General features: G+C 34.4%; 1 protein-coding gene across 1 annotated transcript in view; it reads left to right on the forward strand.

The window, feature by feature from the left end:
- Nucleotides 1-16679, forward strand: part of PTPRQ (protein tyrosine phosphatase receptor type Q) — a 316015-nt gene that overhangs the window by 59025 nt on the left and 240311 nt on the right. Inside the window, exons 14-16 of the mRNA XM_074221062.1 lie at nucleotides 8346-8528; nucleotides 9462-9563; nucleotides 13565-13685. Coding sequence (XP_074077163.1) covers nucleotides 8346-8528; nucleotides 9462-9563; nucleotides 13565-13685 — 406 coding nt within the window. The remainder of the gene's footprint in view (nucleotides 1-8345; nucleotides 8529-9461; nucleotides 9564-13564; nucleotides 13686-16679) is intronic.

Below are 16679 nucleotides of genomic sequence, written 5' to 3' on the forward strand. Positions count from 1 at the left end.
CACAAAATATGCAGAAACACAACCTACAGAGTATATATGTGTATGTATACACAGGTAAAATATACAAATGCATATATGTATACAGAATACTATATATCACACTGTATGTATACATAGGTTTATATTGACATGTGTGTATGTGTGTGAAGATATGTGTGGATAACTATGCATCCAAATATCATTAAAGGTCAACTGAAACATTCATGTTACTATGAGGGATATTTCCAGGTGAGAAAATTCCTCTGCCAATGCAGGTGGGCACCTTTTTTGCTACTTGTAGACTCAAAGGTTTGCCAACCAATCAATTAGTTGTGTTGACAGCACAACCAGAACTGTCATAGGTAGGATTTGAATCCAAGTCTTTCTGACTCTGGCCTTCTATCCATTATGTCATATTCTCAATTAATATTAAAGCCATTATGTTGGCTACTAGAGACAAGAGACAAGAGAGGCATAGAGACATTTGTAGTGACAGCATATCCTTGCTGCATTATGTATCTGGGTTAAACAGCTGTACTTTCCCTTTTGTCTACACTACACTAATTTTCGTGTGTATAAATTCCCACAAGAGGCAGATCAGGTGATGGAAATTCAGTTGGCTTCCCATTCAGGAGGAGCTGGGTTCAAGTTCTGCTTGTGATTCATACTGATGCTGGGACCCTGGACAAGCCATTCAACTGCTCCGTCCTCAAGGCAGAGTAGTTGTGGATCTGCATCAGTAGAGAGTTTCCTCTTTGAGACTGCTATACCAGTAAAACAACAGGTCCAATTCAGGGGGAAACCTTCCATTTGCAGGTCTATATTCACCAAGAGCTAGGATTCTCTTAAATTCATCTTTGTGTCTCCCACAGCCTCTAGCAAAATGTCTTCTATGAAAAAGATGTTTAATACACATCAGCTAAATGAATCTTGGTGAATATTTGTACAAAATGAGGAAAAGGAATATTTACTTGGAAAGATAATTTTCAAACTCAGGACTTGGGAGTTTGATACAACAATCTTTTTTGGAAAAATTACTTTGCTTGATTCTGGAAATATAGTCAGAAAACTGAAATGCCTCTACCCACATGGAGCTTGCATTCTACTGAAGTGATTCACTATGCACTCAGGAAAGGATGACACAGGGAATTCTGAGGAAGGATAGAATATATCCCAATAAAAAAAGATTAGGGAAGTGTTTTTGTTTTTTCTCAGAAGGGGTGATTACTGAACTGAGTGAAGAAGGAAGAGAAGGGCTTCTGATGGAGATGATGAAGGTTTTATTTAAATACAGTAGAAATAATAGTTTAAATGGAACATGGGACGCATGAAAAAGGATTTGTTTAAAATGAGGCTGGAAAGGTAGACTAGAGTAGTCATTTTGGAAAAATTTAAATATCCAACTAAGGAGTTATCTTTTTTTCTTACAGTTAGTGGGCAGCCCCACACAACTCATTCTTAGGTTAAAATAACAAGAGGCATCCTGGCATAGTGAATAGAACCATGGATTTCATGTCAGGAAGACTTGGTTTTAATGCCATCTCAGATTTCCTACTAGATATATAACCCTTGGTGAGTCATTAACTTTCTGAGTCTCTTCTGCATCTTTACCAGTAAAATAAGGGGGAATGAGCTCATTGACCTCTGAGGTCTTTTACAGATCTCCTCCCATGATAATATTTAAAATATATTTAATATACTTAATAAATATTTAAATTTTAAATTAAAATTTAGTCTTATTTTAATGTAGGGCTTTGAAAAAATGATTCCTTCACTTTACTGAGTATCCATTTAAGTCTTCATGTATAATATACATACATATATATATGTATATACATATATATATATATAATTAAACTTTATCAAAGTCATAACTGCAATGTTTGGTACCTATTACATCCAAGAGGTCCCAATTCACAGATTTCATTAAATCAAATCAACTAACCAAGTTAATATCTTTTTTGGATACTACTATGCCCAAGAAAGCACTATGGTAATCCTAATGGTTCCCATTTATATTGTGCTTGGTTTGCAAAGCTTCTTCCTCTAAGCAAACTTGTGAAGCAAAGGGAGCAAATTTCATCAATAGACTCCCCAGCTAGTATGGGTTAGAACTAAGACAGGGTTTCTTAATTTTCAGTCTAATGCTCTCTTTGTCCCTAAATCCCAGTGTGTCTGTATGTTTAGAGAGATATTTTGAATGGATGATAAGACTGATTTATTTAGGGATGAAGAGAATTGACAAATTCAAAGGTCCCAGATTTGATGGGACATTTGTATTTCAACAACTCTTGCTTGGTGGTTGGTCAGATGGAGGCAATAGCCACTGAAGTTGCTTTGATTGACATATTAGCATGTGTACATTCCTTTTCTAGGGTTGAACATCTATAATATTATTATTGGAGACTTTCACTTTGTTTCTTTTGAAGAAATCAATATCTAGAAGAAAAAAATGGATAGAATAGCAATTAGAAAGATCTGAGTTTGAATCCTTCCTTAGGCTTTACTTGCTAACTTATGGCTCTGGGCAAGTCATTTAACCCTCATCCTTAGTTTCCTCATGTGTCAAATGGGGATAAAATTGACATTTCTTAGCCTAGTATTTCCCTGGAATGTAGTTGGTACCTGAGCCCAGGTGAGAGAGGATCAGGGAAGGGAAGCCAAGTATAGGACCATTAAGCCTATTTCTCAGCCCCTTAGAGAAGGGATGGACATTTAAATGGTAAGTCTTCAGCTTTCATTGACTACCAGTCACAGACCTTCTCGTGTTATAGTACCTAGTCACAGGCTGGTCTCCATGTTCTATAACCTGCCTAAGTTACTATGTGTTAAGGCTTAGACAGATTTTAGCTGGAAAGAAAAAGATTAAGGGATATTTGCTCACTTCCACTATAGAAATATGGAAGGGGTGGATTCCTTCCAGACAACCATCTTTTTATTTCATTTGCTTGGCCCATGCCAAGTTATATCTTAACCTGCTTCTCTCAGTTCAGAGGCTGGAGTTTGTTTTTTTTAAGGCATCAGCTTTTTATACAGTATTAGTCAGAATATTGTTTTGACTGCATTAGCCTAGGAGTTCTGATATTCCTGATTCCTGTGGATTATCTATTCCTGCTATTTAAAACCGTATGAAAATCATTAATGAAATCAAAACTATTACCATTTCTCATGATCTTAGCTCAGAGTCCCCAAGCCAGTATGAAATCCTATCTGTTTTAAGTCAAAATAGAGAGAGCTCTTTCTCCTGATTTTTACTCTATATTTATGGGTATTGACTGATATCTTTTGCTATGCTCCCTATTTTACATTCAATTAATATACAAACATGTAGTACATGTTTGTATTTTATTTGTTTGATTTACTATATATTTTGTATTAAGTAAATTCAGAAAATAGAAATAACAAAGAAATAGAGAAAATTATTTATATATAATATATATGTATATATATATATAATGTATTTGAAAAGAATCAGGAAAAAAGACAACTTTCACAGTCTTTGCACTGGTCAATAAAAGCAACCTGACAACAACTTCCATCCATTCTAATGACCCCCTTTCCTTGTGAGCAAACACTCGGCCACTGGAACCAAACTTATAACATCTAGGAGCTTGTTTCAGAACCCACATCATAATATGTCTGCCCTCTCTGCCACCACTGCTACTGCCTACTGCTTGCTGTCTCCATCTGCTGCAGGTCTCCTATCTTTTGCCAAAACTCTGAGCTTAGACTCAAATAAATAACTATATCCCCATTCATACTCCCTCCACACACACATACATATACAACTCAGAAAAGTGAAATAAATCCTAGCTTCAACTGTAACCCTTAGGCAATTGAACTGAAGCCCAATTTCCTGAAACCACAAAGATAATCTGACAAGTTTTTAATGTCAAAGGAACTCTCAGACATCACCAATAGTGTTACAAAGTAAATGTCCAAAACTTAAGTATGTAATTCCTTCATTCACATAAAGACCTTCAGAATACCATAGGGAAATAAACTTCATCTAAAAAGTAAACTTTGAAGTTTTAAATTAAAACCAGATTCATTCTTTTCATGTGTAGAGCCCTCAATTCTAAGCTACTGAAGAATTACAAAATGTAATGATAAGAGATTATAACTTTGATGTTCACAGGCCAAATGAACAGCAGGAAATGATAAGGATAGTTTACCTCTAACACAATTACCTTGCTGGCTACTGAGCATAAGCTTTCTCTGTTGTTTTTTCCCCCCTTTCTATGTGGCCTTCTTGACTTTCTCCTTTATTCTCCCAGTCCAATCTCTCTCTCTCTCTCTCTCTCTCTCTCTCTCTCTCTCTCTCTCTCTCTCTCTCTCCTTCTTTCTCTAATGTTTTTCATTTCAGTCTCTCCTTTCCTCCCACCCTCTGTTTTCTCTGTGCTTTTCCCTCAGTTTCCCCTCCCTCCCTCCCCCTCTGCCTGTTTCTTGTCTTACTCCTTCCTCTAGTATCTTTCTTCCCAAGTTACCCCCATTCTCATCCCTTTCTCTTTCCACTTTCTCTCTATAGAGATATGTATCTTTGTCTCTTTCCCTTTCCTCTTTTATTTTTTCTCTATTTGTATCTGTCTCCCCTGCTTTCTTTCCTTATCTCTTTCCAATATCTCTCCTTCCTAACTACCTTCCTTCTTTCTCTCTACTTCCCTGTTTCTTTCCCCTCTCTCCCCTTTCTTTCTCTGTCCCTCCTCATAATTTTATCATTTTTCTTTCTCTCTTCCTTTAGCCATTCTTTCCTCCATCTCTCTTTCTCTTATATCCATATTTCATTTCCCTTTTTTCCTCTTCCTGTTCCCCCCCTTTTCTCCTTTCTTTTTTTTTTTTTTGTTAAGTTTTTGCAAGGCAAATGGGGTTAAATGGTTTGCACAACACCACACAGCTAGATAATTATTAAGTGTCTGAGGGCAGATTTGAACTCAGGTACTCCTGACTCATTCACTGCACCACCTACCTGCCCCTTCTCCCTTGTTTTTATAAATACATTTGTTGTATAGATACCTTTATCTCTTATCTCTTTTTTTGATCTTTCTTGATCACAATATAAAGGATGAAACATAGCTTGTTTTAATATTTTATTGAACAAACATTGTTTCCTGGGTTTAATTCAAAAAGTAAATGAACTGAATATTGCTTCTTTTTCTCCATCTTTACCTTTCCACACCAAAAATTATCTTTTTAAATTCAATTCATAGAGAGGTAGTGATATGCATGCTACCAAGCACTGCATATTCTTATCATGGCCCTCATTAATGAACTGTTACTTTAGTCATATGTATTTTCCATATCAATCTTTTTAAAAAAAAGGTTAATAAGATAATGAATATCTTATTTCTAGGTTCTTGAGAATATCTAAAATTTTGATAAACAGAGTTATGAGTGGGACAACTTTTCTATAATATTACCTTAATATAATTTTACTTATTTAAGTCTTATCATTCCAAGAACATATAAATGCCAAGTCAAACTTTGGTCTCAGTTTCTATACTTGGGAGTACAGGGTAATAAATTTACACAATTTTATAGATTTAAAGCTAGAAGGGTACAATTAATTTTTACAGATGGGACACTTGAAGTATGAGAAGTGAAGGGACATGCTCATAGAGAGGTCAGACTCAAATATTGCAACTCCAAATGTAGCATTCTTTCCATTGAATCAGTGGTGGCAGTCTCATTTTATTTAAAATATTCCATAAAGTTTGGTTCTAGCATAGAGGAGAATGCATTTCATATTTTCGTCTACGTAAATACCAAGACATTTTGATGACCTTCAGACCACTACAATTACTTTTTTTTTACTTCTATGAATTGGAAAATACTATTCCATTTGATTCAACCCTTTCATGATTACTAAGTCACAGTGGACCAACATGATATTTCATAGAATTACAGAGGTATAGATAAAGAATGGACTTGTGATTTGATTAATATAGAGAATTTCTAGCTGATGAAATTCCTTCTACCTATGTAGGTTGGTATATCTGCAGTTTATTTCATAGAAATAATCTGTATTGAATTCACCTTAGGAGACAGACAATAAAACGTAGTGCTGATCTGGAGGAAAATATATTGGATATTTATGCTTATTTAATCAGCATTTCCTAGGTCTTTGTCTCCTTAGCTATAAAATGAGGGTGTTAGACTCATTGAGTTCCAATGTCCCTTCTAGCTCTTAATCAATGATCCTATGATCCATTTCCTTAATCCTTTAAATAGCTATCTTATTTTTGTTCCCTCCACTGCTTCTCACTATTCCCTTTTCTTTTTCTCTCATTGCTTTTTTCATCCTCATTTTCTCTAAATATCCATGTTTCTTCTTCCTGCATTCAGAATAAAATTCCCAACAGAATCAGTAGAATCTTTAATTTTTATTCACTAGATAAACTTGAATCCATACACTTTATTGTGCTTCAGACTGAGGCTACTTGATGTATTGCCTTACCTAAATGTTGATGATTGTTCCTGTTGGTTAAGAAACGTTGAGGGATTGTTGACGTTTTTTTTTTCCTTTCTTGATCTTATTTCTTTGCCCACTGAAAGGATAGAGCATTTGTAAGAGAATGGGACTGATGGAACAGCTCCCTGTCGCATCTCCCATTTTAGGGGCCTATAACTGCCCTGTGAAGATATCAATACACATTGTATAAATGATTTTCATGGTGAAAGTTCAAGGGTTTGGGGGGTTCTATGGCTTCTACCAATCTGCCTCAGTGGAAATGACTGAAAATCTACTATGAGTATAATTGATCCTTTTAAAATGCAAGTTTCCCTGGAAAGAATAATTATGTATAGTCCAACAAGCATTTATAAAATGCCACCTGTAGGTATGGCACTCACTGTGCTTGCTGTGTACTGGGGGATACAGAAACAAAAGAACCCCAGTCCTCTATACTATTGGGAGTGGGAGGGGAAAATACAACAAATATTAAATGACATATGGAATGAAGGTGGCAAAGGAGAGATTCAGATAATGTACTCTATGGCTATTTAAGAAGAATAAGGATAGTGGGGGGATCAGTAAACACTTCATAAAGGAAATAGCATTTGAACTTAGCTTAAGAGTAGAGTGGCCCTAGAGTCAGGAGGACCTGAGTTCAAATCCAGCCTCAGTCACTTAATAATTACTTAGCTGTATGGACTTGGGCAAGCCACTTAACCCCTTTGCCTTGCAAAAAAAAAAAAACCCTAAAAAAAGTAGAGTGAAAAGTTTAAGAGGCAAGTCTCCATCTAAGGATGAATCAACAATCAATTCTTAAGTGCCTACCTTGTATCAGGTCCTGAAGATAGAAAGAAATCAAAATAAGGTTCCTTGCCCTCATAGAGTTCACAATCTATCAAGGAAACCAATCTATACACAAACAAGTGAAACAAAATAGATAGTATTGATGAGATGGGGGGGCCAGAAGGGAAAGACCTCATAAGATCATATATCTACATATGGAAGAGATTTTAGAGACTGTTTAGTTTAAAGACCTCAATTTTTCAGTTAAGGAAATGGAATTCTAGGAAGACTGTGACTTGTCCAAGGTCCTAAGAGAATTAAAAATTAGAGACATGATTTGAACCCCTGTTCTCTGACTTCAGAGCTAGTCCTTTTTTCGTTGTGCCAGGATTCCAAGAGATTTGACTAAGGAAAGAAAATGTTCTGCTCATGTACCTATATAAAGTCATGGAAGTGGGAGATGGAATTTCATGTGTGAATAAAAGCAGGAAGATTATACTGAAAAGGCCATAGAGTGGATTAAGGAGTATAATATATAATAAGTCTGGATAGGGAAAGCTAGAGTCATATCATCATGGACTTTTCACAGTGAGATGAAAGAGAAATACATTCTGGTCCTGGGGGATAAACTCTTCAAAAGCATGGAACCAGGAGAAAGTTCTAGCATAGCTGATAGTCTGTCCAGTTGGAATAGTTTAAGTGCTATTTTTCATTTACAACTTAACTTAAAGAATATTCAGATTCATTACCAAGAGCTGAATTTGAAATAGGTAGGAAGCAGGAGGACACTGGATGCTCAAAGGATATATTCATTAAGGGGAATCATTAAGAGGTGCTACTAAAGGGAAGGAGAAATTAAGAAACAAGGAGTCTGGGATAGAAAAGATATCTTTTTTTCTTGCTAGGGGAGGGGGAAGGTAAAAAAACATTTATTAAACTCCAACCATGTTTGAAGTCCTGAGTTCTTTACAAATATTATCTCATTTGATCCTATAAAGTTTAATCAAAGAAATCTGTCCTCAACTTTACTGTGCAGCAGTAGAACTGGGCCTGACATTGCTAAAAATGTAAATTCACAAAAAGTCTGCAAATTGCATGAAATTTTTTTATGCTTTATTTTTCCTGCTTTCAGTTCCTGACAGTGCACCTGAAAATATCACTTACCGGAATATTTCTTCTGGAGAAATTGAAGTCTCATTCCTTCCTCCAATAATCCCCAATGGAATCATACAGAAATATACCATCTATCTCAGAAGAAATAATGAAAATGAGGAAAGAACTATAAACACAACAAAGCTGTCAGAGAACATTAGAGGTGAATACAAAAGAAACAAAAATTGGTATTGATAGATGATAGTTGATTTTTCATTAAATTTGGAACTTTTCAGTGGTTGTTTATCATGAAAGAAATTCAACATCAAAGGAAATTGAAAGCTTGTATAAAGACTCAGCACTGTTATTCTTTATATTGCTCAGCAAAGTTCTCTGTGATCATGTATAGATCAAAATTTTAAAAACAGCAAGATGGGGACAGGGGCTTTACATGTGATCTCCAGGATATGGAAATCCTCCTCTGTCAATGCAAGTTAGCACCTTCTTTTTTTTAAAATCTCTTTATTTTTTTTATGAAAATTTTACTTTTCCAAATACCTGTTATGAAAGTTTTTCAACATTCATCCAGATGCATGCATAATTTTAAATTACAAAATTTCCTTCCACCCTCCCTTCCCATTCCCCTCCTCTTAGTGGTAAACTGTCAGGTTAATATTGTACATACACATTTGTGTCAAATGTATTTATCAATTAGTCAGTTTTGGTATGAGAGACTAGGATTAAGAGAAAGAAATGCATGAGTTTTTTTTTAAGTGAATGCTGTTCATTAGATTCTGAAGGATTTTGTTTTGTTTTGTTTTAAGTTGACACTTTCTTTGCAACTTCATCTTAGAGAGTTGCCTTAGATAGAGATGGCTTTTTTAGAATCATCTAGTTGGTGTATATCTTTATAGCACTGGACTCATTGCAAAAGATGTTAGGATTTGATGTAGCTACTTCTGAAAAAGAATTCAGAGCAAGCTATTGGAGATTTGGTGCTGGATCCCCTAAGACATATTGGTTGTTTCTTTTATTTTTTTCCCTTGATCTTCCCCCTACTTAACCTTCATTGAGTGGCAATATTTATAACATTTATAATTTACATGATGCAAATCATTGTGGTCTATGATGAAATATTCATTTTGTGTCTATTTAGGACTGAAGAAATATACTCATTATACAATTGAGGTATCTGCAAGTACTTTTAAAGGAGAAGGTGTTCGAAGTAGGCCTGTGACTATATTGACTGAAGAAGACGGTAAGTATATATCACAATCTTAGTAGAACATGTATGTGTAATATAATATGATATTCTTAGCCTTTAGGGTAAGTATTGATCTTGTTCTGACACCAGTTTTTTCAAAGGGTTTCAGAGGAACAGCATATGAAAAAAGGATATTAAATTCAAATTTATATGTAGGAAGATAGAATTAATAGTATCATACATACATAGACACACATATACTAACATTTGTGCATGCATATATATATATTATGCTCAGGTTTATCTGGATGAAGACTCAATGAATAGCATAATATATTAATACACACATATGTATGTATGTATATGTGTATGTGTGTGTGTTTGTGTATGTGTATGTGTGTGTGTGTGTGTGTGTGTGTTTGTATATGTGTGTGTGTTATATATTAGGCCACTATATTCTGGCACAGTGGCTAGAACTTTGAGCCTGAGTTCAAATCTGGATTCAGACATTTATAAGCAGTTGGCCTAGGCAAGTCACTTAACCCTGTTTGCCTCAGTTTCCTCATCTGCTAAATGAACTGGAGAAGGGAATGGAAAATTACTCCAGTATATTTGCCAAGAAAAGCCTAAATGGAGTCACAAAGAGTTGGACAATGCTGAATTCGATGAAACTAAGTATGGGCTCCAGGGAGATATTTGTAGTTTATATAACAGTTAACACAAGTCATTGTTTGGAAAAGATGTTCATCTGGGACTACATCATCAATTCAGTTGATGCCTGGTCTCCAGATTCTTTCTTTTCCTACTTCTCTGCCAGTTAAAACTTAGATAGTCAAAAGCTTAGGAGATCCCCATGTCTTTTTGTATTTCGGTATCTAGAAAGCCAGATCAGATTCTTAATGTTCTGAATCAATCAGGACTTAAGGATCACTTAAGGATCATTGGGGAAAAAAAAGGAAATTTGGGGTAATTAGGTGGCACAGGGGATAGAGTCCCCAACCCTGGAGTCAGGGGGACCTGAGTTCAAATCTGACCTCAGACTCTTAATTGCCTAGCTGTGTGACCTTGGGCAAGTCACTCTTAATCCCATTACCTCAAATAAAGTAAAATTTTAAAAAGAAAGGAATTTATGGAAATATGTTTAGCATAGTTATACCTGTATAAACTCTATTGGATTTCTTTGTGTCAGGTGGAGGGGGGAGGTAGGGGGAAAAATATGAAACAAAAACCTTACAATAATGATTGTTGAAAGCTATCTTTGCATGTACTTGAAAAAATAAAGAAATGTTTAAAAAGAAAGAAAAGAATTACCCCCATTCACACAAAAGTGGACACTGCCAGATATTTCTATCATCATTTTAGATTCCATTTATATAGCCACCACATAATTATTTTAAACCATGTTGAAAACACAGGCTTTAAATGAGTACATTTGGCATTATTATAAGAAATTCATAGCAGAGGACACAAGAATGGAACGCACTGGTTCAAGTTCTAGTGCCAGTTATCTCTGTGCCATAAGCTAAAAGCTAGAATGCCATAGGAGAGAAAATCCTGTATAGAGTTAGAGTCAAGGAAACCTGGCTTCAATATTGCTACAGATACTTACTAAGTAAAAATTTCTCTTTTACCTAGTTGTTGTAACAATTAGAATAAGATAATGCAAAGAATGTGTTTTGCAAACATTAGGAACTATAGCAACATTACTTGCTATTAACTGGAAATGTGCCCTCACCTATAATTGAATAGATGAGAGAGTGAATGACTGGAAGATAGTTTTTTATTAAAGATTTACTATGGCAGTATTGAAACTCTGAATTAATAAAAACTATTTTGGAAAATAATATGGCATTATACAAATGAAGTGAAAAAATGACCATGTCTTTTGATCTATTTTAAGATATCCACTATTATACATATACCACCAAGAGGCCATTGCTAAAAGGAAAAACATATATTTGCGGTAGTATTTTTTGTGGTATTGAAGACTTGGAAACAAAATGAATGCTAATTTATTGGGAAATGGCTAAACCAACTGTGTTAGGTAATATAATGGAATATTACCCTGTTCTAAGAAATGATCAATTTGTTGAATACAGAAAAGCATGGAAAAACTTGATTTAATTCAGAGAAAAAAAGACAAGAAAACAATCTTCACAATGACTATAACAGTGAAAACACCTCTAAAATCAAAAGCCAACCTAACAGGATTCCCCATCTTACCACGGCAGAGTTCAAGGATGTGACACATCACATGTATTTTCAAACTTTTTTTCAACATGATGACTAATTTTGCTGATTTTATCTCATCTTCCTCCTTTTAGTTTTCTGTTGAAGTAACTGGAACTGAGTGGTTAAGTGATGTATCCAAGGTCACTGATAATGTTTGAGGCAGAGTTTGAATTCATTTCTTCTTCACTCACATTTCCAGTTCTGTTCCAGTTGTTTTTAATGATATCTTAAATAAGCAATTTTATTACCTAATCTAAGCAACCATGTATTGTAAAATTCTATAAATACAATTATATACCAGAATGCATTAAACATTGTTTTATTAAAAATCCTTTTGTTTCATTGATGAGCATGGCTTCATTTATTTCTTACACATTTCAGTGGAGCTAAATATTCATATACTCTTGTATTGACACAAAGAGAATTCTTAGTTGAAAGCAATTAATATCTTAGAAACATGATACCTCTGAGTGATGTATGGATTCTTGTGACATTCAATATTCGATAGCAGTTTTATTGTAGCGCCTGCCGCTGAGAATAACAAATCGAAAGTACTAAATACAGCTGTCACCATTTTTCTTTAGTTAGTATTCTGAATTCAATAAATCCCTGTTCAGAAAAATCTGTCATTACTAACATGATGGAAGCACACACATCTGAGACTGTTCAGAGAAGGAAAATGCAATAAAACTAAAAATAAATACAAAAGAAATCAGGTAACAGTTCAATCTAACTGGCAGAAATATTGTATAGAGGGGTCTTATCTCCACGTCAGTCAAATAGCCTGTTCAGAGATCAGAACAAATATTCTGCAGATTTTCTAAAAACAGTGTTTCTATTGCTCATTTCTATGTCTGGTTGCCAGCATGACCTGAAGGTAAAATTTCTGTCATTTTTTTAAATCTTTAATTTTGAAAAGTCTAGGTGATATTGTAATACTATAAGTCAGTATCCTCGGTTTATAACTATCAAGAAAAAAATGACCTTTTGAGCAATTTTATGCTCATGTATTATTGACTATCAATAGTTACACTTAATTCAAGTGTTGTTTTGGCATATTTATTTTAACAAGAAACAAGAATGTAACAATGTGTGCTGCCATCTTTTCCAAAATATATCATATTTTTCAAAATTATGCAGAAAATCACTAAAATGCTTTATCTTAATTATTTGAAGGAAAATTTTTAAAAAAGTTGTTTCAACTTTTTGATAACATTTTATTTAATTGTTTCATGATAATGTTACCTCTAATATCCATGGAAATTGGCTATTGAGTGAATAGGTTTTCATGTTATTTTGTAATTTTAATGACAAATGGCCAAAATAACAATGAATTTACTATTTGAAAAGGCCGATGGATTTAGTGATGGAGGTAGGATTAGGATTTTCCATTTACCACTTCTTAGACACAATTTTTGATAGTTTTTCCTAGGCCAGAGAAACATCTCACTATATTTTATATTTATTCACAGTACTAAAGATTTCTGTCTCTATTGGAAGTCCAAAAAAGTTAGCAAAATGTACTTGAGCAGAGGGTGAATCACTGTGACAAGCCCATTACTCTCTTTTCTCATGAAATATTTTTTTTCCATTGAATCACAGAAACAGATGTTTTAACACCACCATGCAAAATCTTGCTCTATCATCTTATTTTAAAAGTAAACAAGTCTGTCTACCATGCCCTTGGACCGAGCTGATATGGAAGGTTCACTTAGCACAGTAGCACAGTATTAGAGAGGGAAAACAAATCAAAGATTTCCATTTTAACCTCATCTTCCAGATATGATGCTTAATTGAACATTGTATCCCTCACTCTTTTTCAGCTCCCAGTTCTCCTCCACGAGACTTCTCAGTAAAACAGTTGTCTGGTGTCACAGTGAAGTTGTCATGGCAACCACCCCTGGAGCCAAATGGAATTATCCTCTATTACACAGTTTATGTCTGGTAAAACCTTTCTTTTTTTTTTTTTTTTTCAACTTGTGCTGCTTCTTCCTTTTTTTTTTTTGGAAACAGTTCTGAGAGCAAATATTAATCTGTAACACAATAGGAATGCTGTTTTTTTTTCTTTCAGAACCTCTTAGATAATATATTGGGAACAAGGTTATTAATCTGAATTAATTTGTTTTTGTAAATTGAAGTTAGCAATTTTTTGGTTAGAAATAACACAGCCCATTAATCTCTCTCCTATTTTCATAAATGGTTTAGAGAATTTTAGATAAAGAGTGGAAAGGGATGTTTGGGTTCATGAAGTACAAATAGAGTATATAACATACTGGGCAGTCATGTGTTCTATGGAATGCCTTATAGGAAAGGGCAGGAAGAACTGAGTTCAGATGGTGTCTCATACTTATTGTGTGATTGAAACAAGGTACTTCATTTCTTTTGGTCTCAGTTTCATCATCAGTAAAATGAAGAAGTAGGTTTAGCTGACATTTGAGGTTTCTTCCAGGTCTATATGGGAAATCCTATAAGGTACAGAACAGTTGAGATAGAGGTAATGATGCTTTAGTCACCATAATTTCCTATGTCAATACAAGTTCCAACAAAACAACAAAAATAATGGTTAGGGTCTGGTTTTATTCTTTAAGAAAATTTGATAATAATAATAATAATAATATCTAACATTCATTAGTGCCTACTCTGCATCAGACAATGTGCTAAAGCATTCTACACATAGTATGCAATGCTATCCTTATAACATCCCTGGAAGGCAAATGTTATGAATTTTTCTGTTTTACAGATCAGAAAACTGAGGCAAAAAAGTGAAGTGATTATCCCAGGGTAACACAACTAGTAAGTGTATAAGGTTGGATATGAGTCTTCTTGACTCCAAGTCCAGCAGTCTAACCACTGTGCTTCTTAGCTATTCCTAGGTAGCCCGATAGATAGAATATAAATTTATTTATTCCACTGTAAATGGATTTCCTTTTTAGAGCATTTAAATATCAAAATTCCCTTTTTTCTGTTTTTTGGCCTGATTCTGTGATTTAGACATTACTTCCACTGTTGCTGATTAACAGCTCCTCATGACATAAAATCCTTTGTAACCTGGGATAAAAATTATGTTAAATGATTTGTTCCTGGAAATGAGACTATATACAGAACTTTGTATTTTTTTCCTGAACCTATGTTACCAAATTGACACTTCTTTCACTAGTGAATTTAAATATTTCTTATGATTAATGAAATGCTATTTTAGGCTTGAATCTATTGCTTAAAGTGACATATACTTGTAAGAAAAAATATTTTTGGTGCCACCAGGGAGGGGAAGTCAATTTCAGTGTTAGTATTAGGAAGGAATTCTAATAGCAATATCTTTTTTTTAAAATTTAAGGCAATGGGATTAAGTGATTTACCCAAGGTCACACAGCTAGGCAATAATTAAGTGTCTGTGGTTAGATTTAAGCTCAGGTCCTCCTGAATCTAGGGCCAATGTTCTATCCACTGTACCACCTAGCTGCCCTAATAGAGATTTCTTTAATATATATTGAATAGGGCTGTGAATTTGGAGTTTGGGATTCATAGAGTCATGAACACATGGGTTGCACAAAGAATAAGGCACAGTATAAGAAAAGGAAGTATTATCTCATCTAATGAGGATCCATGATGTTAAGAGATTAGTTTTGTTCTTCTTGCTCCCAGAAGGCAAAAGCAGAATTGATGAATAGAAATTTAAAAGAAACTAAGACTTGATATGTGGAGGAAATCTTAGCTCTTAGTGACAAGGGCTAACAATTAATATGCACTACTGAAAAAGCAAGAGAGAGAGAGAGAGAGAGAGAGAGAGAGAGAGAGAGAGAGAGAGAAGGGAGGGGAGGAACAATGAGAGAGAGAGAACAGTTACACAAAGAAGAAAAGATCAGAAGATCAGGCAGGAAATAATCGTTTGCTCCATTTTTTGGTACTGAACTTAAAGATTGGCATTTTTTTGAAAGGCAATGTTGTCAAATGACTTGCCTAAGGTCACACAGCTAGGTAATTATTAAGTGTCTGAGGTTGGATTTGAACTCAGGTCCTCCTGACTCCAGGGTTGGTGCTCTATCCACTGTGCTACTTAACTGCCCCTACTATGGCATTTTTTTGTGATTGCCACATTGGGTTAAACATATGATTGCAGTTTTCAGAAGTGCTCCGAAAGCCATGATTACATCCACTCTAAACACTGGGTCTTGAGGGAGCATCTTAATGTACTGCCCTTTTGTTCCACTCAACATACAAAAACACCCATCTCTGGCCACCACTTTCCTAGATGTGCCATTTTCTACCAAAAAAATGTAAACTCCTTGAGGACAGGAACTATCTCACTCTTGGAATCATATCCAAGACATATGTTTTGACATATATTAGAGGCTTGGTAATTTTTTTCATTTCTTTACTAATAGATTAATTTTTTCAACCAGAAAATGTTTTAAATTTATAGTTCCACTCATTTCCTCCTTTTAAGAAGGTTGCTTAATGAAGACCAAATCATTTAGGAAACATTGTGAGCATGCTCAAATATCATTGTGTGGAGATCTGGGAAGAGAACTAACTATAACAATGTTAATGGCTATATATTTTTTAAAATAAAATTCCAAATGTTTATCAATGTAAAAAGAAGCAAAATGTATAGAGGAAATATTGCCAGACTTAGAGGCAGGATAGCTTTGAGTTAATATTTGCTCTTAGATACTTGCTAGCTGTATGACTATGGGAAAGTTAATTTTTCTGAAGCTCAGTTTTATTATTTTGAAAATAAAGATAATGATCCCTATAGTTTCTACCTCACAATATTAAGAAACTTCAAATGAGGTAACTATATAAATTTCTATATAATAAGGTACTATATACATCTCAGATATTATAACAGTAAATATTATTATTATTAATAATATTACTGCTATTACCATTTTTGGAACAGTGGAACTATTAGCTTCCTTTTAAAAATCTTCATTCTTT

The sequence above is a fragment of the Macrotis lagotis genome, chromosome 2 (assembly GCF_037893015.1).
Source record: "Macrotis lagotis isolate mMagLag1 chromosome 2, bilby.v1.9.chrom.fasta, whole genome shotgun sequence".
Lineage (NCBI taxonomy): Eukaryota > Metazoa > Chordata > Mammalia > Peramelemorphia > Peramelidae > Macrotis > Macrotis lagotis.